Source organism: Gymnoscopelus braueri (assembly GCF_963280865.1).
Source record: "Gymnoscopelus braueri genome assembly, chromosome: 3".
Classification (NCBI taxonomy): domain Eukaryota; kingdom Metazoa; phylum Chordata; class Actinopteri; order Myctophiformes; family Myctophidae; genus Gymnoscopelus; species Gymnoscopelus braueri.
In genome coordinates this window covers 11,331,776-11,356,854 of record NC_137612.1, presented here as the reverse complement: position 1 = coordinate 11,356,854, position 25,079 = coordinate 11,331,776, and the positions used below count along the sequence as shown (strand labels likewise).

General features: G+C 41.0%; 3 protein-coding genes across 4 annotated transcripts; 2 read left to right on the top strand and 1 right to left on the bottom strand.

The window, feature by feature from the left end:
* Positions 1 to 1,581: 1,581 nt before the first annotated feature.
* LOC308082110 (tubulin alpha chain-like) lies at positions 1,582 to 5,113 on the bottom strand (the record flags this gene model as incomplete). 2 transcript variants are annotated; one of them, XM_080423730.1, is made up of 4 exons in its annotated part: positions 1,585 to 2,735; positions 2,820 to 2,968; positions 3,403 to 3,622; positions 4,990 to 5,113. In XM_080423730.1, 4 exons carry the CDS (start codon positions 4,990 to 4,992, stop codon positions 1,758 to 1,760), a joined length of 1,350 nt encoding a protein of 449 aa, XP_080279856.1. In that variant the 3' UTR covers positions 1,585 to 1,757. The 2 variants fall into 2 exon arrangements, with proteins under 2 accessions (XP_080279855.1, XP_080279856.1); XM_080423729.1 differs by lacking the exon at positions 4,990 to 5,113 and having other exon boundaries at positions 1,582 to 2,735; positions 3,403 to 3,628.
* A 728-nt stretch (positions 5,114 to 5,841) lies between these two features.
* strip1 (striatin interacting protein 1) lies at positions 5,842 to 19,954 on the top strand. Its single transcript, XM_080424325.1, has 20 exons — positions 5,842 to 5,980; positions 6,561 to 6,630; positions 7,194 to 7,268; positions 7,403 to 7,537; positions 7,924 to 8,044; positions 8,481 to 8,656; positions 9,308 to 9,435; positions 10,178 to 10,360; positions 10,499 to 10,719; positions 11,110 to 11,175; positions 11,284 to 11,347; positions 11,460 to 11,531; positions 11,862 to 11,936; positions 12,482 to 12,579; positions 13,702 to 13,828; positions 14,680 to 14,780; positions 14,994 to 15,060; positions 15,532 to 15,636; positions 16,546 to 16,750; positions 17,467 to 19,954. The coding sequence occupies exons 1-20, from the start codon at positions 5,861 to 5,863 to the stop codon at positions 17,712 to 17,714; spliced, it is 2,457 nt and encodes an 818-aa protein (XP_080280451.1). The 5' UTR covers positions 5,842 to 5,860; the 3' UTR covers positions 17,715 to 19,954.
* Positions 19,955 to 20,514: 560 nt separating this feature from the next.
* On the top strand, positions 20,515 to 25,079 carry LOC308082239 (tripartite motif-containing protein 16-like). The gene is made up of 6 exons (XM_080423918.1): positions 20,515 to 20,631; positions 20,726 to 20,821; positions 21,481 to 21,699; positions 23,392 to 23,503; positions 23,759 to 23,821; positions 24,059 to 25,079. The coding sequence occupies exons 1-6, from the start codon at positions 20,539 to 20,541 to the stop codon at positions 24,628 to 24,630; spliced, it is 1,155 nt and encodes a 384-aa protein (XP_080280044.1). The 5' UTR covers positions 20,515 to 20,538; the 3' UTR covers positions 24,631 to 25,079.

The following is a 25,079-nucleotide window of genomic DNA, read 5'->3' as shown; positions in this document are numbered from 1 at the left end:
CTACCCCCCAAAATAATCATATTGGACCTGGGGACCCCCCACCCTGACAAGCACTTGGAATGTAGGAGTTGAGGCGTTACATTTTGTTTGACTCGGTTCCACAGATAAATATTGTTTTCAATATTTGTATTGTGAAGCACAGGATGAAATATATTTCAGTTCAAACACTTATGGAGTGCCTCCTTATTTTCAAAAAAAATAAACAGGTACAATGAAGTCAAAACGTACATATGGAATTGAATTTTTATAATTGTTCACAACCAAAGCTGCCTTTGTACTCAATCCCAAACAAACCCCCCCCTTCCCCTTTTATCCGAATGGGGTGGCTATGGCCGCTTTTAGCCCAAGGAGTGGTTTGTGCAAAACAAATGCTTGCAATGGATACAGAATCATAAAAACACCCTAGTTTGACCCCTCACATGCTACTTAACCAGGCATGCAAACAGCCCCGAGGTGAAAAAGGTGACATGTTGTTTTCTTTCGGGTCAGGTGTCACACAATTGCCCTATTTGGGTTCAAAAAGGTGACTGTAGATGAAAAGTGACACTTTTGCATGTCTGTAAAACAGAATTAAATTTCGATTTCCCCCCCGCATAAGGTTATGGTGGGTACCCCAACTTTCAGCAGCTGTCAAAAATGTCCCTAGGGAAACTGCATTTCAGTCTTTATGAGATGTGTTACTAGACACTTTTACAAACACATGGTGAAGAAATTTCTTGGTAAGGATTTTATTCCCAGATTTTTTAAATATCCCCCGACTATTAATATATAGCTTGAGGAACCGAATAGACCAGGGTGCCAGCTTCTCCATTGAACTCATGAATGTTCTATTCGGTCTCCCTATTTTACTGGTGTCCATGTTCCAGGGGGTCCCCAGCAAAATGTGTGAATATAGCGTCACAATAATTTCAACCTTTTATACTTTGGCTATTCAAAAATAGCAGATATACAAGCTCATAGTGCGGCACCGAGTGCCGCGCTATGAGCTTGTAGATTTGCAATTTTTGAAAAATCTTGGAGATTCATGCAAATCTTTGAATATATTTATTTTAAAGCAAACATTTCAACACAAATCTTTGCTTCTGGGGTCCCTGGCACAATATTTTCAGATGGGGGTCCGCAGTCAAATATATATATCAATTTGGGGGTCCCTAGCATGAAAAAGTTTGAGAAGCACTGCCCTATGGGGAGGGGGTCCGATAAAATGAAATCAATTAATAGAGCTACTTAAAACTATCTGGGGTGCACACACACCCGATTCGGATGCTACACACAAGCCTGAGTAAATGACCCCAGAATCTTTTATGAAAGTGCTGTAAACCTCTGCACTGTGTCTTTGTAGAGAATTTCACCCCATTTTTCAATTAACTACTCAGTCGAATTAGCTATAGAAATTGAAAGCATTACAATTAAAAATAATAATATCCAACCATAATGGAGGTTTAATAATGTAATAATAACCAGGTTTCACTGATAAAACCTTTTAAGAGATGAGTACCAGTGAGTAAGACTGAACTGAAGGTTTTGGTGAAGCTGAACTAAAGGTTTTGTTGAGCTCAGCTGGGTCTCAAAAGGGGAAGACAGTAACAAGTCAAATGAAGAATAAACGACAAAGGGGGGTTTAAGACAAATTAACTGCTCATACCAATTGGGTGAATTTAATAAGTCACAAGAAAAACAGGAGAGGACATCACATGGCCCATTTCCCCTCCATCCCATTACTTCCGGCCAACAGCAAACCGGAAGACAAGAGCGGCCTAGAATTCCTCCTCGTCCTCATCCTCTGGCCCAGCACTGTCAGCGCCCACCTCTTCGTAATCCTTCTCTAGGGCAGCCATGTCCTCCCTAGCCTCAGAGAACTCTCCCTCCTCCATCCCCTCGCCGACATACCAGTGGACGAAGGCCCTTTTGGCATACATCAGGTCGAATTTGTGGTTAAGGCGTGCCCAGGCCTCAGCGATGGCCGTGGTGTTGCTTAGCATGCATACAGCCCTCTGGACCTTGGCCAAGTCTCCTCCAGGAACCACCGTGGGAGGCTGGTAGTTGATGCCCACCTTGAAGCCTGTGGGGCACCAGTCCACAAACTGGATGCTGCGTCTGGTCTTGATCGCGGCAATGGCAGAGTTGACATCTTTGGGCACCACATCTCCACGGTACAGCAGACAGCAGGCCATGTATTTACCATGACGGGGATCACACTTGACCATCTGATTGGCCGGCTCGAAGCAGGCGTTGGTGATCTGGGCGACAGACAGCTGCTCATGATACGCCTTCTCGGCAGAGATGACTGGGGCATAGGTGGTCAGAGGGAAGTGGATACGAGGGTAAGGCACCAGGTTGGTCTGGAACTCCGTCAAGTCAACGTTCAGGGCTCCGTCAAAGCGAAGGGAGGCGGTGATCGAAGACACAATTTGACTGACGAGCCTGTTGAGGTTGATGTAGGATGGCCTCTCGACGTCCAGGTTCCTGCGGCAGATGTCAAAGATGGCCTCGTTGTCCACCATGAAGGCACAGTCTGAGTGTTCCAGGGTGGTGTGGGTGGTCAGGATGGAGTTGTAGGGCTCCACTACCGCTGTGGACACCTGGGGAGCCGGGTAGACGGCAAACTCAAGTTTGGACTTTTTCCCATAATCAACAGAGAGCCTCTCCATCAGCAGGGAAGCAAAACCAGAGCCGGTGCCACCGCCAAAGCTGTGGAAGATGAGAAACCCTTGGAGGCCAGTGCACTGGTCAGCCTGAAAAAAAAAAAGTTTACTTTAATCAGTTAAAGGTGAATTTAAGCTGTTTGGTAATAAAAGTCAACTCATTAAGGCCCTCACCAGCTTGCGAATTCTCTCCATGACCAGGTCAATGACCTCCTTGCCGATGGTGTAGTGTCCGCGGGCATAGTTGTTGGCTGCATCCTCCTTTCCTGTGATCATCTGTTCAGGATGGAATAGCTGGCGGTACATTCCTGTACGGATCTCATCTGTGAATGGAAGGTTTAAAGGAAATGATTGACAATCATTAGTACTTTGTTTTTCTTCAAAGTTTTTATTAGAGGAATACTCATCCCATGAACCCTTGAATTCATTCTTTTGTCGCATTCCTGAGCTTCAATATTTGTGGTGTCCGCTGCAGTAGGAGACCAATGCAAAACTATTTAAAAAGTATATTAACTCCGCAACTCTCAAGCGTATCACTGGGAGGCCTATGAGCCAGGTTCAAAGAATGTTTTAAATATGGTTTTGTTAAGACTGGTCTCCCATCAAGTCAAATATTGGATTATCGGCTCAAGAATACGACAAACTAATGAATTTAAGACTTCATGGGGTGAGTAATTTATAGGAAAAGTATTTTTTTTGGGTTGAAGGATTCTTTTAAAGTGTTTTTTTTAATTCTTTGGTAAATGGTTTAACTGACCAATGACAGTGGGTTCCAGGTCAACAAAGACAGCTCTGGGGACATGCTTTCCTGCTCCAGTCTCGCTGAAGAAGGTGCTGAAGGAGTCGCCACCTACAACGGTCTTATCGCTGGGCATCTGTCCATCAGGCTGGATGCCATGCTCCAGACAGTACAGCTCCCAGCAAGTGTTACCGATCTGGACTCCGGCTTGGCCAACGTGAATGGAGAGACACTCACGCTGCATAGGGAGAGAGGGTGGGGGTTGGTGATGTTAATTGCACTGTAAGAGCAGTGTTGATTTTGACAGATTTTTTTTTGTTTTGTTTTAGTCATAGCCTTTTGAATAAAATTCCATTTAGTTTTAGTCATATGAAATGTTTTAGTCAACTAAATATCATAAGATTAGTCGACTAAATCTACAGTTGATTTAGTCGACTAAAACTTTTTTGGGCGGTGCCTTGATGGTGTCGTAATGGCTGATTTTACACTTGGTTGCATGCTGAAAATAGCAGATCTACAAGCTCACAACGCCTCGCTTGTAGATCTGCTATTTTCAGAGCGCAACCAAACGTAAAATGATTATTTTTTTAGTTCTACTGGAGCTCTTCTCCACTAGTCACTCACATTTGTCAGTTTGTATTTGTTGACGAAATTGTCAATATATTTAGTCTTAGTCATCGTAGCCTAGTTTTTATTTAGGTTTTATTTAGTTCAGTGAAAAAAGGTAGTCGAACATTTTGTCATAGTTTTAGTGGACAAAAAAAAAAAAAGTAAGAATGACAATTCTGAATTGGGGCAAGACAATGTTATCTACAGGGCCGATTCTTTCGGAAGTTCCCAATGGGCGGTAGTGACCCGCCCCATCTGGTGAAACCCAGAATTACACTCAATGTAAACAGGAAGTAAACGAGGGTGAAAAGGCGTTCGGCCACAGACGGCATTACAACACTTCTTTATTGAAAGATATGGATTATTACATTAAACTACTACCCCGTAGCGAGTGTTAACATTTGGGCCGTGGGGGTAAGAACCTTTATTTTCAATTTGTACATGTTTGGAGTGTCTACGGGGTATAGTGCTGAAAGTCCCTGTGTCCATGGGGGGTGAACCCTACAACTCTCGTAGATTGAAAACGTCAGAATCATAAATACGTCTACGAGAGTTGTATTCTACAGCTAGCTAGTAGCTACAGAAGGTGGCGTTTGGTTCAGTGTAGCAGAGTGAGCCAATGCACAGCCTGTGAAGGTGTTGCCTTGCTTGTAGGTCAAAATACGATGTGTTGTGAGCTTATACACAAACCAGTGAAACCACATGTCAAGTATGTATATACACAATACAATATACAAATATTTAGCTATGATATGGATACAATGTCCCCCATTATGATTAAAACATCTATAGCATAAAACATTTTAGGGGTCTTGGTTTGGGGGTATGAAAATATGGTCATGCAAACCCCCCCTACAGCAGAAGAAAGAAGTGCTGCATGGTTCACACAGGTAGACACAATAGTCTTGTTTGATCTATAGGCTATGGATGCATAGCATATGCATCATTAGTTTTGCACATCACATCAGTAAAGACAGTCAGCAGCGACTAACTCACCATTTTGTCGGTTTTCCGTCGAGTATTGACTGCAAACCACAGCGTTGTACGTTGTTTCTCACTTAAAAGTTCAGGTGTAACTTTCTTCCTGCCTTCTTAGTTTCCACAGAGAGACACGCCTTGTTTTCAAACTATAGGCCCTCATTTTATAGGACACTGATTGGCTGAGGAGCTGCTCAGCTGCTCTGTAGTCATCAGCCATTGGTTGATACGGAATTGTAGACAGGGTTGGTGAAATCCTAGAAACTATTAGTTACTACTTCTCGAAATGGCTATTTTCCTTTCCTTTTCTGTTTGACAGAGTGTGCTGGTTACAGGTTACCAGAGAGAAGCACTCATTAAAATATTTCGAGAAGTAATCCTTCTCTGAAGTAATCCAATACAAACTTCGCCACTTCTCGCGAGAGGCTACTGCACTAAACAGAGTTGCCATGTTTGCTTATTATAAGGGACTTTGGCCTTGTTTTTCTGTAAAGTTGCTTGTTCCGGCCTCCGGGTTGCGTTTTTTTGGGCTTGTTTCTAAAGTGTAGTTGCTTATTTCGGCTTGTTTCCTAAATGTTGTTTACACCAGTGGTTCTGGTTCTCAAATATTTTCAAGTCAAGGACCCCCAAATTGTATTTGTCTGCAGGCCCCCATCTGAAAATATGTTATGCTAGGGACCCCCATACAAGATTTGTGTTGTTAAAATTCCAAATAGTTGACGCGTTGTGAGCTTGTAGATCAGCTATTTTCAAATAGGCAATGTATGTGTCAAAGGGCGAATAAGGGGCGGGCTCGCTTCTTTTGGGCTTGTTTCCATAGAACTGGTTTGGTTGTTTCTCTCGCGAAACCTGGCAACATTGTTAGTAAAGCGTAAAGGCAGAAAGAAAGATGGACGTCGGTGGAAACGGTGGAGGAGGATTATCTGTCAACAATAAACAGAGAACTACCGGTATGCTGCCTAACAAGAGCAGAGGCGAGTTTGTGCGCAATCAAAGAAAAGATTCAGAGGTAAGTTTATATGATCATGGTTTATTATTAGGTCCAACCAATTAGATCAATCAAAAAGGCTTTTGGAAAGAGTGTTGCAATACAAGTGTAGAAGAAAACACTAAGAAAGAGTACTGTGCTAACTAACCCTGGCTCAGGGGTAAATAGTGCCTTTTGTTAACGTTAACTCTTCATGATCGCCCTTTAACATGAACTACGAATATTGTTAATAAACATTAATAATAGTACTACGTTAAAATGAACCCCTGGTTGTTATAGTGTTGTTAACTTAGCTACAGCCCCTGGAGCAGCTAATGTTAGCAAGTTATAGCTAGCTAGCTGGCCAGACAGACTCGCCCTGACGTCACTTATACGTACATCTTTGGTGAATTGCCTGTTGAAGACTCAGTAGTAGTATGTTCAACTTTATCATATACTGTATTAAAACATATATATGTTTAAGTCTTTATGCATGAACTAAGCCAACGAGTGCGGCTGTTGTCAGGCCTGACTAAAAAGCCATTAAAATGTTCACCTGTTGTTTTTAATGGACCCTAACAGCTGATGATGGCATGTAAACAACATGTCTTTTTACACACAGGGCTTTTCTGAATGTCCAGACCTTGAGTTTGCATATTCAGATACAGACAAGTGGACAGCAGAACTATCAGGTGGGTGCATCATCTCCTGTTTTATGTATTTGTCCCATCCTTTTGCATTCATTCTTTGACCCATTAAGACCTGATAAGGCTGATTCTACAAATGCCTTCTAAATCAGTAGTTCTGAAACTAGTCCATTTCATGTCAAGGACCCCCAAATTGATATATGTATGGCTGAGGACCCCCATCTGAAATGTTTTGTGCCAGTAACCCCCAGAAGAGAAGATTTGTGTTAAAAAATAAAAAAACACTTTCAAGATTTTTCAAAAATGTTCAAAAGTGTTCAAAAATAGTAGATGTACAAGCTCGCGGTGTAGCACGAAGTGACGCGCTGTGAACTTTTATATCTGCTATTTTTGAGAACCACTGTTCCAAATCCTGCTACTATATATATATATATATATATATATATATATATATATATATATATATATATATATATATATATATATATATATATATACAGTAGCTAGAATCTAAAATGACACAGATGCTTTCCCGGTTTTAATGGGTTAAGAACAAGGAGGCTGTCAGTTCATTCCAATCGAATGTCTTTTCTACATATCTTTTCTAGAGCTGTACAGTTATACGGAAGGACCGGAGTTTGCTCTGAACAGGAAGTGTTTTGAGGAGGACTTCAGAACCCATGGTATGCAACTAAAAACTACATACAACGCATAGTCAAATTAAAACTATACTGTCTATTAATTCTATTATCATTATGCACAAACATGATGTTAGACTCAAGGAGCACTCGTTTATTTCACTCTTGCTGTCTCACAGTGTCTGAGAAGAAATGGACGGAGCTGGATGCAGCGCAGCACAGAGCTTATGCCATGCGGCTGTTGGACGGTCTGGAGGTGATCGCCAGGGAGAGGAGGCTGAAGACGGCCAGGGGCATCCTCTACATGGCTCAGGGTAAAGCCATCACAACTCACTGAGGCTTGATTTAACGTTGAAGGAGTAGTTCACCCTAAAAATGACTTGTTTTCTATCAATTACCCTCCCCATGATTTTTTTTTTGTCGCATTCCTGAGCCAATAATTTGATGACTCAAAGAGTCTCCTGCTGAGTGTCCTATTGACCGATGACTCGGTCATCAAATTATTGGCTCAGGAATGTGACAAAAATCTCCATGAATTCAAGGCTGCATGGGGTGAGTATTTGCTAGAAAATAAGTATTTTTTTGAGTGAACTACTCCTTTAAGTTGTGACCCTGCGTTGCATGCCGAAAATGGCTACAAGCTTGTAGATTTTGGCTGTCTTCTCACTCACTTTACCATACTGGGACTGTTTCCATCCAGGAACGTTTGCTGAGTGCACCTCTGAGGCTGAGGTGCAACACTGGATGAGGTACAATGTGTTCCTACTGCTGGACGTGGGGACGTTCTCCGCTCTGGTAGAGCTGCTCAACATGGAAATTGAGTATGTGGTCTGTCTGGTTCTTGTGCGTTTAACCCATTAAGACCTGAGGCTGATTCTTTAAATGTCTTCTAAATCCAAACAGTTTTCTGAAAAACCTATGTTGCTATATCAGTGGATCTCAAATGTTTTTATGTCAAGGACCCCAATCTAAAAATATGTTGTTCAAGGAACCCCAGAAGCAAAGATTTGAGTTAAAAATGTTTTTTCAAAAATAGCAGATCTACAAGTTCATAGCACAGCACGAAGTGACGCGCTATGAGCTTGTATATCTGCTATTTTTGAATAGCCAAAGTATAAAATGACATGGATGCTTTCCTGGTTTTAATGGGCTAAGTGGAAAATTTAAAACATTCCCATATACAGTAATTGTTGTTGTTGTAGTTCTAAAAAAGCATGAAAGACAGTGGTCTGCAGCATCACCGCTTTGTTTTTACAGTAACAGCGCTGCCTGCAGCAGTGCGGTCAGGAAGCCAGCCATCTCCCTGGCAGACAGCACAGATCTCAGGGTGCTGCTCAACATCATGTACCTGATGGTGGAAACCATTCAGCAGGATGACCCAGCAGATAGACCTGAGTGGAGGGCCACCAGAGACACCTTCAAAGCCGAACTTGGTGTGTGTTCTATTATAATGATTTAGTTCCAAGAAGATTGTCACATGCTTACAGTGCAATACAGTACAGTGACATTCTTGTACTTTGACCTTCGTCAGCATTGCGGATAAAATAATATGATGATAATAAAATGAAATAAAAGCAATAAGATAATTCAGAAAGTTAGAATAAAGTAAAAGTAAATCAGTGGAGTATACTTTGCATTAGCTAACACCGTACACCAGTAGTGTTGAGGTGCTGACCAGGGTGCAAAGGTAAACAAATGAAGAGAGGTTGCACAGCTCGTAGCCACGATGCAAAAAGTTATTTTAATAGGAAACGTTTCGATCTCAGAAGACCTTTGTGTAAGGTCGAAACGTTGGTTTCCTATTAAAATCACTTTTTTGCATCGTGGCTACGAGCTGTGCAACCTATACTTTGCATTAGCTACCATAATTCAAATCAAATTAAACAAATAGCGTGTGTGTGTCAGAAGTGCGACATTGGCTGCAGTAATAACAGTATAGTGAGCACTGCAGTATTTAGTACTGAATGCTGTGGATGCACACGTGGTGTGACAATATGTGTGATGTACAGTATGTGCATACTGTGTACTGTATGTTTGACTGTGTCCACTCCGATTCCAATTCGACTGTTTCCACTCTCATCCAGGGTCTCCGCAGTACAACAACGAGCCCATTTCTGTCATGCTCTTTGGGATGGTCACCAAGTTCTGCAGTGGTCATGCCCCGCACTTCCCAATGAAGAAGGTCTTATTGTTGCTTTGGAAAAGTATACTGGTGAGAGATGCCATTGACAAACATCTGTTTCTTTCATCTATTGGTTAGAGGCTACTACTGTTTTGCTCACATTAAATTAATGATTTGATTTGGTTGGTGTAGAGCAGTGGGGTCCGGGGACCCCCATGTGTCCTTGAGGGAGTTTCAGGGGGTCCCCACTCCCCAGCTAATTGATAGATAGTTAGGAACCAAATGGACCCTTATGGGTCTGTAACTCATGGACCCTAACGGGTCCATTTGGTTCCATTTGTACACTCTAAAGGTCCTTACACACCGGCGAATGTGGCGAATATACGCAAAATTCGGACTCGTTCCGAATAATTAAGACGCTTTTTCGCTTCGCTTTTCCGCTTTTTCGCGCCATGTACGCTTGCATTGACTTTATAAGGTTTTTAAAAAAAGCGTATTATTCGCACGAAAAAATCGCCCCGGTGTGTAAGGACCTTCAGAGTTAAATTAACAATATAAATTGGGGTCACAGAGATAGAAATGCCATTAAATGGAGGTCCGTAGCCTAATGCATGTCAAACTGGGGGTCCTTGAAATTAAAATGCTTGAAAATCATTGCTAGAGCGGTAAAACTCTTCTCTTATGGGGGGCCTTGGCATATCTTTTCAAATGGGGGTCCGCAGGCTAATAAGTGTCAATTTGGGGCTCCTTAACTTGAAAAAGTTTGAGAACCACTGGTGTAGATTGAGACCCTGACATAGTAAAAACTCGAAACCTCTCATTGCTCTTCCAGTTCACGCTCGGAGGATTCGAGCAGCTCCAGGGCATAAAGGTGCGTAAGCGCCAGGAGCTGGGTTTGCCTCCTCTGCCAGAGGACAGCATCCGGGTGGTGAGGAGCATGAGAGCCGCGTCTCCCCCTGCATCTGCTTCAGACCTCATAGAACAGCAGCAGAAACGGGCACGGCGTGAGCATAAGGTAAGGGTCACTCCTGCACCCCCCCCCCCCTGGTCTCAAAACAAAGAACCGTGAGAGAACGGCAACTATCGTTTTGATTATGTGTCATCAGTATGTTTTCAGTGGTCATCAACACCTTGTTGTCCTCTGGAATTACAGTCCCTGATAAAACAAGACAACCTGGACGCGTTCAACGAGAAAGACCCTTATAAGGCCGATGACCCCCGTGAGGATGAGGACGACAACGACGACAACGACAACTCCATAGAGACAGAACCGTTCCCCCTGGAGAGGGATGAGGTCATGCCTCCACCCATCCCACACCCTCCATCAGAGAGGGTGTCCTTCCCCAAGGGGCTGCCCTGGGCTCCTAAAGTCAGGTGAGAAGGTCCTGGAAGCCAACAGAAATACACAGACTGAGGGTCTGATAGAGTTGGACCAATAACACTCAATAGGGAAATCCACTGCAAAAAATCCTAAGTTCTTCTCTACTAATTTAAGATAATGTCAGCAAAAATCCCAATGTTAAAAATGTACCAATCTTTAACATCAATCGTTAACATTAACGTAACGGTTCTGAACCATACACTGTCTGTCTATAATTGAAAAGTGAATCAGTGTGTTAACTGTCTAGTCTCCATCTTTATGAAAAGGACACTTGCTCGTGTTTACAAATCTACAATAATCTTGTATCCAAGACCATTATGTATGGAATGTGATATCTTTCACTGTAGGTCTTCATTCTTTTAACGAATCTCTGCTCTTAACAGGGAAAAGGACATTGAAAATTTCTTGGAATCAAGTAGAAGTAAATTCATTGGATACACTCTTGGAAAGTAAGTAATTCCCTCAAGTTGATTGAACAATTTAACTGGTGTTTTTATGTGTGTTATTCAGCCGAAATAAGATTTTAAAACATGGTTATTTGTGTGTGTCTCTTACAGTGATACAGATACAGTAGTTGGCTTGCCCCGACCAATTCACGAGAGCATCAAGACGTTGAAGCAGGTATTGCTGCATGAATGCTGTCTCATACTTAACAGGACATTTTGGGAAGCACATATAAGCTATTTTGCTATTTGGTTGTGATGTATTCATGTTTGTTTTTGTTTTATTTCAGCACAAATATGTGTCTATAGCAGAGATTCAGATTTCAAAGGAAGACGAGTACCAAAAAACTCCACTGTCTGGGGTAAGTGGTAAAAAATATTCCTGCAATGTGATATTCATCCATCCATCCATCCATCCATCTTCAACCGCTTATTCGGAGTCGGTCGCAGGGGCAACAGTTCCAGCAGAGAGCTCCTTGCAATGTAACAATTAAGCAATAATACACAAGAGGCCATGGCATTCAAGACATGGTTTTGTGTGATGTTGACACGACGTGAGGCAAAGTACTTCTTAGTAGTAATTCAACAATTTGTTATTACTTAAATCCTCCATAGCTCAACAAAGATCTGAATAACACAAACTCGGCTGGACTTTTTAATGTGGTTTTAAACTGGTTTGTTTTGTATGACAGGGTGAAGAGGACGTGGAGATGTGTGCCATTGAGCTCCTTTATCAGGGTATTCTCCCCAGTTTGCCTCAGTATATGGTTAGTGTCCTGATTGCATTCCATCTATCATGCCTCAGTATACAGTATGGTGTCCTGATTGCTTTCAATCTATCATGCCTCAGTATACAGTATGGTTAGTGTCCTGATTGCATTAAATCTATCATGCCTCAGTATACAGTATGGTTAGTGTCCTGATTGCATAAATCTATCATGCCTCAGTATACAGTATGGTTAGTGTCCTGATTACCTTCCATTTACCGTCCTTACCAACATGAAATGTACAGATTGTGCATTACAACATTAATCTAGTTTGACTATTAGGAATAAGCTAAAAATGTATCATTATGTTTAATTGATTGTCATTCTGGAACAACAACAACAACTGGAGCAAAACCTTATTTTATTTCTTGTGAAGACTAATTCTATTGTGTAAATCAAAGTGTTAAAAACAGGATGATCATACTCATGGTACTTACTGGCTGTGGTTGGCATCCACAGCCAGTAAACTTTGTCTGCTCCACCACCTGTAGAGAATCTAGACATCTGTAAACTGATCTTATTGTTTGGCCTTTCTGTCTTGTCAGATTGCCTTGTTGAAAATCCTCCTTGCAGCAGCTCCGACCTCCAAGGCCAAGACTGACTCCATCAACATCCTGGCAGATGTGCTTCCTGAGGAGATGCCGTGAGTAGTGTAACTTTCTATAACAGGTCAGGAATTCTGGAGCGATCAGGATGTTGTGGTAAACGGAGTCCGAGGAATTTGAGTATTTCTAAAGATACAAGTTTATTACATGAGCTCTCTGGAGAAGTAAACACACTGGTCACTATCTAGGCCAATAGAGACGGGACCAACCTTATACAGTACATATTAGCTACAAACTGTTAAAAATAAAAAGGTAGATAGATGGTGCATTTATTATATAGCGCCTTTATCAGAAATGTTTACATTGTGCATGATATTCACCCATTCACACACCGACGGCACAGGAAACATGCAACACACCAACCAACCTACACTTAACCCCTACTTACATGTAGGGGTCAAGCGCACATTGACACTTAACACAGGGGGAGTCAGGGATCGAACCAGGAACTGTCCGATTCCCAAGCAGCGTATCTGCCTCCTGAGCCGCTGCAGGAACGAAACTGGCCAAAGTGGAGACTTCTTGGCTCTGATTCTGATTGTCAGAACATATAGAAACTATTCCACAATTGTAGGCCTGTCCCCGACTAAGGATTTGTTTAGTCGAATCTAATTGGCGACTAATTGCCAATAATATATATATTAAAAAAAAGGGCCAAAATACATTTTATTTCAAAGGGCCAAGTCTACACAGTTTGTTTTGTGTCTCCAACAGAGTTTCTAGTGTCTCTATCTCTCTCTGGAAGAGGTTGCACATGAACTCTGCAGCCGCACTGAGGCGCTCCAACACAAACAATACCAATACAAAGACGAGGAATAAGAAGAATAAAGTGGAAGTTATGTGTGGTTGCAGGTGTAGACTTGGCCAAAAAACAATTAAAAACATTTTTGGCCCTTAAAAAAATAAATAAATAAAATTCGACTAGATTCGACTAAGAGACACGCAGTCGACTCGGACCCCCCGTGACTAACCAGTCGACTAGTCGACTTAGTCTAGGTCAGGCCTACACAATAGTGTTAGTGCCTAAGTGTGTTAGTGTTAGTCCTTAAACAAGTACTTTTATGTCTTGAAGTGGTTGATAATGTGTCTGTTGATATTGGGATGCTCTGACAATCCCAGTGAAACTGTAGAACTTATTGAACATTTATTTGTGACTGCAGAACCACGGTGTTGCAGAGCATGAAACTTGGTGTTGATGTCAATCGCCACAAAGAGATCATTGTAAAGGCCATCTCTGCCATCCTGCTGCTGCTTCTCAAACACTTCAAACTCAACCACATCTACCAGGTACACAGTCACACACTCACAGCACACACTTGATCGTGGAACTACAAACCTTTAAAGAAATACTCCATGTCTTTGTCTATTGTAGTAATGATCAATACATGCTGCGAAGTCCATCAATGCTCTCTGTATTAATGCAATTTACAATTTACAATTTAGGCATTTAGCAGACGCTCTTAATCCAGAGCGACTTACAGTAAGCAAGGACAATACAAGATAATACATCAAATGCATAGAAATAGTAATCTAATAATAAAGTAATACATAAGTAAACCAATGATCTAATAATAACTACTACATACGTAAGCCAAGAACCTATCATCAGCCTGTACATTGAAACTATACACACTATAGGATGCCAGGTCAACAATGACCTGGCATCTGTCTACATAACATGCTATCCAAGTTACCTTTTAGCCTTTGCATAAGCCTGCAAGGTCGTCAAGGCTAAGGCAAGTGCTACGCCAATCAAAAGCACCACAGGTTGTTGTCATGCCACTTATGTGGTAGTGCACTGGCATCAAAACCTACAGCCATTTCCCCCTCTACCACTAGAGGCCACTAGGGGCCATGAATAAGACATACCTCAGACATGTAATCAAAATGCTATACAGTGACAGTCGATCAACATAGTTAATGTCACAACTTAACTTATTATTGACGGTGGAGTATTCCTTTGCGTTTTGATGCAAATGTGGATTGTTTTGCATGGTTTAGGTGATTTTTGTTTTGTTTTTGTTCCTTTTATTTTATATGAGTAACTTTGAGTGGAATGCTCTATACCTTTGACAAAGTGCTTTACAAATAGTTGTTGCTCTTGTAATTAATCTGTCCTCTCTGTATGCTTTTCACAGTTTGAGTACATGGCCCAACACCTGGTGTTTGCAAACTGCATTCCCCTCATTCTGAAGTTCTTCAATCAGAATATCATGTCTTACATCACAGCCAAGAATAGGTAATGCACTTGATTACAGTTTTCTGATTAAGAATGCTCATGTTGCTCAAAGTAGTTTCCTTCCTTTTCTTTATGTAAAGCTACTTTGGGTACTTAGAAAAGTGCTATATAAATCTTTGCTATTATTATTATTATTATTATTATTATTATTATTATTATTTACTGTTCTTATGATGCCTTCTTTTCACACATTGTATCTTGTCTCACTTTTAGCATTTCAGTGCTTGACTTCCCTTACTGCGTGGTGCACGAGCTCCCTGAGCTCACTGCAGAGAGTCTGGTGAGTTTCCCTTTTGAACACGCAGCTCTGAAAAAAAATATTTCCTTGTGTGATAATTCAAGTTCACAAAAAGTCGGTGTCAGAGATAATTAGGTCTGCAACTATCGATTATTTTATTAGCAATTTTTCTATTGAAAAGATAGCTTTTTGGTATCCTTTTTTTCATATACATATATATAAATATATATATATAGACAAATTGATTAATCATTCATGTATGTACTATTATTTACTTCGTCGCAAAACAATGTTGTGCAAAAATTGTGAAAATAGCAGATCTACAAGCTCAACATCGCGATGAGTTGTGAGCTTGTATATCGGCTATTTTCACTAATTTGTCCTTTTCTTTTTACTTTTTTAAAACTTAACTTGACAAAAATAGGGATAATTTAATTGATTTAAATAATCAATTAAATCGCTTACTTTGATTAACTGTTGCACCCCTTAAAGATGATCGTTTGTTTTGTACAGGAAGCGGGCGATAACAACCAGTTCTGCTGGAGGAATCTGTTCTCGTGTATTAACCTGCTGAGGATCCTGAACAAGCTCACCAAGTGGAAACACTCCAGAACTATGGTGAGAGGAGGATCTTACATAATGTAACATTTAACAGCATCCTCAGTGGAGACAATCATTATTTAACCACTTGAACCCTAGCATCCCTATTCTGGAGAGAGCATTCGCCGGAAATAGCTAATAGCTAATAACAAGCTCGCAACGCTCACAACACGCAAGCTTGTAGATTGGCCGTGTTCAGCAAAGCTTTTTGATGTAGAGGGATAAAAAGAGAGGACCAAGTATAGAGCCAACTACGATCAACTCCGTACTAGTTCACCAAGTACAGAGGGTTTAAGTGGTTAAAAGTGCTGTATGTTTTGGTTAAAACCAAATGTTTATTGTTAAAAAGTTAAAGCTCTGTATATTCCAATAGTAATCATTGCTATAGTGTTTATTCAGCAACAGGGTTCTCCCTGTCTCTCCAGCTCTTTAGTAAACCGATTTTTCTTTTCAGGTGGGTTCTCAATTTAATCCAATGAGGACAGAGAAACCCACAAAGATCATTTATAAGCTTGCTCCAGTTCAAAATGTGTCTGCTCATTTATTTGTTTAATCAATTCCAATTTCATATCTTTACCCTGTATGTTGGGCTCTCCTGATGGATGAAATTGGTATCCTGACCTGAAAATGTATTTCATGTTTACTAAAAAGCTGGAGAGACCCCTGTTACTGAACAAACACTGTATAGCAATCATTACTATCGGAATATAGAGCTATTTAACACTTATTTTAACAAAAATATCACTTTTAACCACTTAAACTTTTTATACTTCGTTGACAGGGGACCCCCGGGTTATATTCTTGGCGGCCTCCTTTTTTGCCGCTACATAAAATCTCTTTGCTGAATATAGCCGAAGCCAGGTTTCATGTGGTTAAAGCATTGCAACTTGTCCTGCGTCTCCATTGCCTTTTTATTTTCTACCGCAGATGCTGGTTGTGTTCAAGTCTGCTCCCATCCTGAAGAGGGCGCTGAAGGTCAAGCAGGCCATGATGCAGCTCTATGTCCTGAAGCTGCTCAAAGTCCAAACCAAATACCTGGGGCGTCAATGGAGGAAGAGCAACATGAAGACTATGTCTGCCATCTACCAGAAGGTCCGCCATCGCCTCAATGATGATTGGGCCTATGGGAACGGTAAGTTAATACTGGGTAAGCACAGTGGCGCAGTCGGTAGCGCTGTCGCCTCACAGCTAGAAGGTCCTGGGTTCGATTACCGCCGGGAACGCTGTGGGCGTGTTCTCTCCTCCGTGTCACAAGTGCCCATACCCTAGGTGGGGTTGGCCAAAGGGCCTTTCTGTGTGGAACCCTCCACACACCTCCGCACAGAGGTACCCTCACAAAAAACATGCAGTAATCCTGGTCTCTATACTGCCTCTCCCTGGTTAGCCGGTGCGCCTGATGGAGGGGAAAAGAACTGGTTGGAATAACTTGTTCCTTCCACGCGCTACATCCTACCGGGGAAACTCCCCCCTGTCAGGTGATAAGAAGCAGCCTGCTCACTCCTCATGCGTTGAAGGAATCATGTGCTCAGTTCGGGGCTCTCCCCAGGCTGGCAGAGGGAGAGTAGCGTCCAGGATTACAAGCTTAGGCAATTGGCACTGGGTGAAAAAAATGTGTTACAAAAATTGTGGGATAAAACATTTACTGTTTAATATATTGATTTTATTGATGTCGTGAAATGAGACTAGATGTCTTCTGGGAGTTAGGATATCGTGATATGTTATGAGTATTGTCTTTTCCTGGTTTTAATCACTTAAGCCTTATTTTATACTTTCAAAGAAAAAGAGGATTTGCTTTGATTTTGAAAATTGGCATTGGAGTCAGTATCTCTGCTGGGTCTCTGGTTGCAGATCTGGACGCACGGCCATGGGACTTCCAGGCAGAGGAATGTGCCCTGCGCGCCAACATAGAGCGCTTCAACAGTCGCCGCTACGACCAGAACCAGACAAATCCCGACTTCCTGCCCGTGGACAACTGTCTGCAGAGCGTTCTGGGCCAACGGGTCGACCTGCCGGAGGACTTCCAAATGAACTATGACCTTTGGCTGGAGCGTGAGGTTTTCTCCAAGCCCATTTCCTGGGAGGAACTGCTGCAGTGAGTGGCAGCAGCAACTTCCCCAATCAATCCACCAATGCAAGTAAGACTTGAGATGAACCATGGCCAGTGTGCTATTTACCAAGTGGGTGGAAAACGGTTCAAAGCATCGTTACAACATCTGCAGTATACCAGTGGTTCTAAAAGGTTTTAATTTCAAGGACCACCTTAACTCTTGAGAGTGTACAAATGGACCCTTTTCCCCCTTTTTCCCCCTGTTCTTTATTTACCCAGGGTAGTAGCTGAGCACAAGTGCTCATTTTCCTCAACGCCCTGCACATAGAAACACACAGACAGACACACACACACACATTAAAACCTGGGAGCTGACCAGTACAACCACAGTCTTATACTGTTGGCCACTAAGCAGCTCCGCTGGAGCAGTTTGGGGTTCAGTGCCTCGCTCAAGGGCACTTCAGCTGTGCTGGGGGAGCGGTGACCATTCACTGGCCCACCCAGATTTCCCTGCCGGTCCGGGGAATCGAGCCGGCAACATGGGCACTCCTCTAACCTTTAGGCCACCGCTGCCCTTACGGGTCCATTTGGTTCCATTTGTACACTCCTTGTTATAGACCTGTAAGGGTCACTTTGGAACCCCCCCCCCCCCCCAAGGAACCCTGAGGGTTTTGGGACCCCACTTTATAGAGAACCACTGATCTATACACAAGAAAGTTGATGTGACTGAGGGCTTTCATGCCTTAAAAAAAAAACAGGTTTGGGCTGGACCTGCAGTCCTATCGTCTTATTTGGATCAATCTTTTTTTGCAGTTTGATCATGGCATAAACCAAATAGGGATGCACCGATATGGACATTTTTGTCCGATACCAGTTTAAAATAACATTTTAGCCGATACCGATATTTGTTAATTTAGTTTTTGTTGTTATTATGTCCCCATTTTGTGCCAGGGAAACAATTAAATCTTCATTATAAAAAAAAAATTGTTCAGAATCTTCAGCTTGGTAGGCTGCAGATATCCAACATACCAACATAGCCAGCGCAACATTTATGCTTCCCAGCAACGGATGAATATCGGCTACTGCCATCGGTGAACGTCAACTTTATTTGCCCATACCAATATTTACAGATACCGGCAAATATCGGACGATACCGATTTGTGGCCGATATATCGGTGCATACCTAAAACCAAATGCTTTACGTTGCCTTTATGAAATCAGCATTATTTCTAGCCTATTTAATTATTAATTAATCCCATTCATTATAGAAAGTAACTTTCTAAGATGTTTCCTGAGACTGTTCGAGCATTAGTGACATCACTCAGAGATGTAATAATGTATTTTGATTTAAAATGACTTTAGTGATTAGTCTTGGTCCGTTAGCAAACTTCAGTCCAGCCTCTATTGTTCTTTTTTTTTGCCAACTCACATGCTAGGGCAGTAACATTGCTCCTCAAGCCCGACGTTACAGTATAATATATATACTCTTGATTTTAAGGAAATTCTAATGCATTTTTAAGTATAAAGGGTAAAGACTAGACAAGGATGTGAGTGCCACCTCCTGTTTCTACTGTGGATCAGGCTCATGCTGTTGGAGGTCATTGTTTGTGGATTTCCATTGAATAATTTGCATTGTCAGTGCCGTTTTGGAGGATTTCTTATTCGCCTGTACCATGATGGGACCATGGAGTGTGAGAGTTACACTAATAAATATTGGGCCCAACTTAAATGGAAAATATAGTTTCGTATGTCTAACTAGACAGAGAAACTCTCATAGAACGGCAGATCTTAATTTGCTCTTTGTAAGTATACTTTTGTTTGTGTACATAACTTAATTGTTTGTGTTGAACGAAAGAGGAGCATTGATACTCAATGTTTATTTTTTTGAAACATTGGGCGTTAAAGTTGTTAATCCTGTGGTTCCCAAACTTAACTAGCCAAACAAGATTTTGTACTCAAGGGATCAAATTTGCCCAGCTGAAACAAAACAAACAAACAAATCCTCAGTTAAAGAATAGTTCTACAGTTGTCTTGTGTTTTTACTATTTTGCAACATAAGTTGTTTTGTCTTATTATAAAAGCTCAGAAAATGCCTTGGAAGTGGCAAAATAAAATAAACAAATGTGAGAAGTTGAACTGTTATTTATCATGGCTTTGTTTTTCATTGTACAACTTAAATACTGTAATAAAAGGACACTTCCTGTTATTCTTGTTCTTTTTATTTGTCACTTTCACCATGACAGTATGTTTTGCCATCTGCATAATTAACAAATAAACCTTTCTGTGAGCTTAAGAGTATTTGATTTACACTGGCAGTAATGGTTCTCCTGGAGGCATTCCTTTCTTTCTTTTGACTGTTCTCGGAACTCGTATTTACTGCATGTGTTTTATTACAGTGGTGGAAAAAGTTATATATTTTTTTTACTTAAGTAAAAGTATCAATACTGCAATGTAGAAATACTGTGTTACAAGTAAAAGTCCAGAATTCAAAATTGACTTGAGTAAAAGTATTCGTATCAAAATGTACTTAAGGTACCAAAAGTAGAAAGCACTCATTATGCAGAATGTCCCATTTTCACAAGTTTTCAAATGTCTAAAATGACAAAAAAAAAAAATATATATATATATATATATATATATATATATATATATATATATATATATTTATATATTAATATTTTGCCTCTGAGATGTATTGGAGTAGAAGTAAAAGTACAGAAAATTGGAAATATTCCAAATATTCCAGGCAGCTGCTTAGTCCCTCCCCCCCATTTGAAAACCGTTCAGAGGGGGGTGTTCTCTGACACTCTGACACACCCTTTCCTCTGGAATGCGGACTAAGTGTTTACAGCCCGCCATTCTCAACGCTGATCATGGCAGATCCTCCGACGACAACAATACCGCTTGCCCTAAAGAGACCCTGGGCCTCCGTAGGTACAGAACCATCAGCATGTAGGAGGAAACGGGTGAGTAGAACGACGGTCAATCTAAAATCTCTCTTGTAAAACGAGCATGAAATTAATGTTTTGAACAATATTTTCATGTTACACTAATACAAAGGAGGACCTGAGTAACATTAAGAAGACTCCAAAGGAGAGACTTCAGTTGCATGAAAAGGAAAGGACGAAACTGAACAAGAATCTCGTGCAGATTCAGGTGAGGGCAAGGAGGAGGATGTAACTGAGTCAGTTGTAAACAACTGGACTTAAAAAAAGCATTTTTCATCTGCGGATGTTCAGTGGTAAATGTTTGTGGTGTCTGAAATAAGAGTTAAGCTTTTATGATTTTAAGCTAAGATATTACACTGTTGAAGATCAGTCATAGATAAAGTGCGAATCGGACATTACACACAAAATACACATTGTCACAAAATATGATAATGTGACATGTATCATTCATCAAGATTTTTTAATATGTATATATATATTTTTATTGCTTGGGTGTTTCTTCTTAGCTAGTGAATATTACAACATTGCAAATGGTGAATGAAGCGTGAGCTTACCATAAACGCAGTGATCATTGTTAATCTAATATCACTTCCTGTCTTCCATCCCACTCAACGGCTTTTGCCTTTTGGTGAGAAACGAAACTGGCACACTTCTGTTAGTATGAGGGGAGGCAATGGGCAGTGGGGGATTTTGTCAGCTTCAGTACTTGTCTACACAAAATCTTACCTCTACTACTCTTATTTTCTTTTTTAAATTATATTCTATTAACCATTGGTCTGTATCTGCTCCTTTGTTTGACACCCCTAGACCTAGTTATTGTGATTTCTACTGACGCTGCTCAACCAACGTGTTTTTTGTATGAAACAGGAGGGTGCCAGAGAGGCCGAGGAGTACTGTGAGAGCATCATTACCCAGCTGATTTCCTGCCTCCAGGGACATTATGGCACCGTGCAGGAGCTCATCGAGGCTCAAGAGAGGGCAGCTGTGGCTAAGGTTCAGAGCTCCCTGCAGAAGCTAGAGGGAGAGGTTGAGGAAATTGCACTTGATCAGCAGGTGCAAACTGACACTGATGTCAGCTTCCTGCAGGTGCCGTTCCTACTGTACATAACAGAATGCAGAAGCTTGATCTGTTTAACCTCTTAAAGGAGTAGTTCACACAAAAGAATATTTATTTTCTATCGATTACACACCCAATGAAGCCTTGACTTCATGGAGATGTTTTGTTTTTGTCGCATTCCTAAGTCAATAATTTGATGACCGGCGGAGTCTCCAGTAAGAGGCTCAATTGAGTCTCCTACTGGGTGAACTACTCCCTTTAAGCCCTATACTGTATACTTCATCGTATGACAAATACAAAATACAGTAGCTGATCTACGAGCTTGCACATAAGATAAGAAGATTAAGATTATTAAGAAGAACTAAAATGTTGGCTATTTCCTTCAATCAGTCTCTTTTTTTTTTTATGACTTTGTTTTTATCTGATACTTCCAAACAGTTACATATATCACTTCAAAAAATAAAATAATACAAAACATAAAAGTCAGACAATTACACGTACTTAAAGACAAACAAAAAATAAATTAAAAATATAATAAATAAATTAAATTAAATAATTATAACCTTTGTGAGGGTGCGCATGTACCTTATTTCCTCCAGTTTCACATCTCTCCTTTTTGGAGTATATATATCAACCATTTCTCCCATCTTTTTTCATAGAGATCTTCCCTTATTCTCAGTTTGAATGTTAACTTTTCCATGTCCTGAATATTGTCCACTATGTTTCTCCACTGTTTATAGTCCGGTGTATCAGTCTTGAGCCAGTTCCTGGTGATAGCCTTTTTCCCCGCCGTCAGGAGGATTTTGGCTAGATAACAGTCTCCTGGATGTACAGTTCCTTCCATTTGACCCAAATACAATACAAGACAAGTACATGGAATTTCGTAACCTAGAACCTCACATATGGTTGAGTGCAGAGTTTCCCAAAAAGGTTGAATTTTTGTACAATTCCAGAAGACGTGTGCATGATTGGAGTTAATGTCTCCACAATTTCTCCAGCATGACTGTTGGTTTTTAATTTGTTTACTCTTAATCTGGGGTGTGATGAAATACCGAATTTGATTCTTCCATATAAATTCCCTCCATCCCTTTGATTGTGTTGTTGTCTGGTGCATTTCCCACATATCATGCCAAGTCTTCTCTGGAATATTCTCACCCAACTCTTTTTCCCATTTATTCTTGACATATATTGTTGAATGTTTTTTTGATTCCATCAAACATGAATATACTTTAGATACAGTCCTGGGTACAACCTCGCCATATGCCCGTATAAAGAGTTTTATTATCGGATGTATTTCACCCTCTGCTATTTTAATTCTTTTATTGTAGTAGTCTCTCATTTGTAAGTATCTAAATAAATCTTGATTTGCCAAATTGTACATGTTTTTTAATTCTTCAAAACTTTTCATTTCATTTTTCTTAATCAACAGGCATATGGTTGTTACACCCAGTTCCGTCCATTGCCTGAATCTCAGGTCCAGCACTCCAGGTTTAAATGCCCCATCGTATGCAATCCATTTCAGCAGGCCAAGCTCTTTTCCCAGTTTCAATTGTTTTACAATAGAGTACCATATATTTAAAGTATAGCTTGTTATTGGATCTAGATCTACTGCACTCTTCACCCCCGCCGGAACCTCCTTTTCTCCAATACATGTTTGAATCGGGAATGCAAACCCAGGTGTCTCAATCAGTCTCTTTTAATACCCTTTCTCCCTGACCCAGGGATTTGAAGACCTGCTCCTCCCTTTTGAGGGTGTAAAGAGAGCAGTCCAAGAGTTTGGCAGTCGCCTGGAGGTGTTTTGTGACAAAGAAATCCTTGCGATCTCCCAAAAGGGTATGTCAGAGAGGGTATTTCAAAAACGGATGCACAGTGTAGGCCACCACAATTATTGCTTAAAAGTATTATTTTTTTTGCTGTCTGTTTCAACACTGAATGAATGGTTGTAGCCGTGAGAGCATAGTAACCTACACAGTAATGCTATAGAATGATTCTGAACTGAGAACTTAATTCTATTTAAAAGGGATTCATGCAAGTTTTCAGTGGTGATAAGCAATGATGTCAGTTGTTATTGTCTCATGTCTCATATAGGCCATAACAGCATGCATACTGGACAGACCTTTGATCCAAAAACGAGAGCTGAGTTCCTGGCATGTGAGTTTCACTTATTACCTCCACAGAATTTTTGTAGTTGACTTTACAACTCTCATCTGAGCTCTGCCTAAACCTGTGTAATGCTTACTCTGATCTCGCACTTGCTCTGGATAAGAGCGTCTGCTAAACGCCTACATTGTAATTGTAACGTTAATTAAATCTTCACAATCAGAATCAAGCGGCCACATTTTGCATTCTGAACGTTATCGTCCCTCTTCTCTCAACGTCTTTTTCCAGTTGCATGTGAACTCACCTTTGACCCCAACACAGCCCACAAGGACCTCATTCTTTCAAAGAATGATAAAGAGGTAAATGTGAGTCAGAGCCAAGACAAGTGCCGGGATCAATCTGAACCCCACCCAGATAGATTCACCCACCGGCGCCAGTTGCTCTGCACGCAGGGCCTTCACGCTGCGGCGGAGCGCTGCTACTACGAGGTGGAGGTGCATGGAGACAAGGCTGAGATTGCACTGGCCTACAGAGGAATGGACAGAAAGTCACGCACAATATCATCAGCCTTTGGGGGCACTAGCAAGTCTTGGAGTCTGGACCGCTCCAAAGTCTATTCTGTAAGCCACAATGGTGATGGCATCCAACTGTTGACATCCCCCAGTCATCACAGAGTAGGAGTTTATCTGAATTTTAAAGAGGGAACACTGACTTTCTATGAAGTCTCCGAAAACATGACATTTCTCTACAGGGTTGAAGAAGCCACGTTCACAGAACCGCTCTATCCAGGGTTCTGGCTCGGAGACAAGTGCTGTATCCGGCTTTGTGATTTAAGGCAGGAGAACGTGCCAACTGGGTGACCTGGCAGAGACTGGTACACAAGGAGTTGTTTTGATGTGCCATCCTGACCAAGGTAAAAAAAACCTAAAGAACAATACATTATGAAAATAAATAAAACCACTGTAAGAATCTTGAGGCAGCTGCTCAAAACACAATGTACATAGACAAGTGAATTTGATGCTTTTATAGTATGCCTTCTGCTTCTTGCACATTAGACACTGCTGCTAAATATATATGTATGCCTTGAGAATTTTATCATAACTGTCATTCCACCTGTACTTAATTTTTTTAATCTTTTGTGTATACATATGTTTTTAATTATTTCGTTTTTTACTTAATTATGTCAAATATAACTTTTTTAAATTTATTTTGTATTGTTGCATTAGCGTAGTCTATGCTGTCCCACCTGCATTTTGCTGCTTTGTACCTGTATGAGCAAATGGCAAATAAATCTCACTTGATTCTTGAA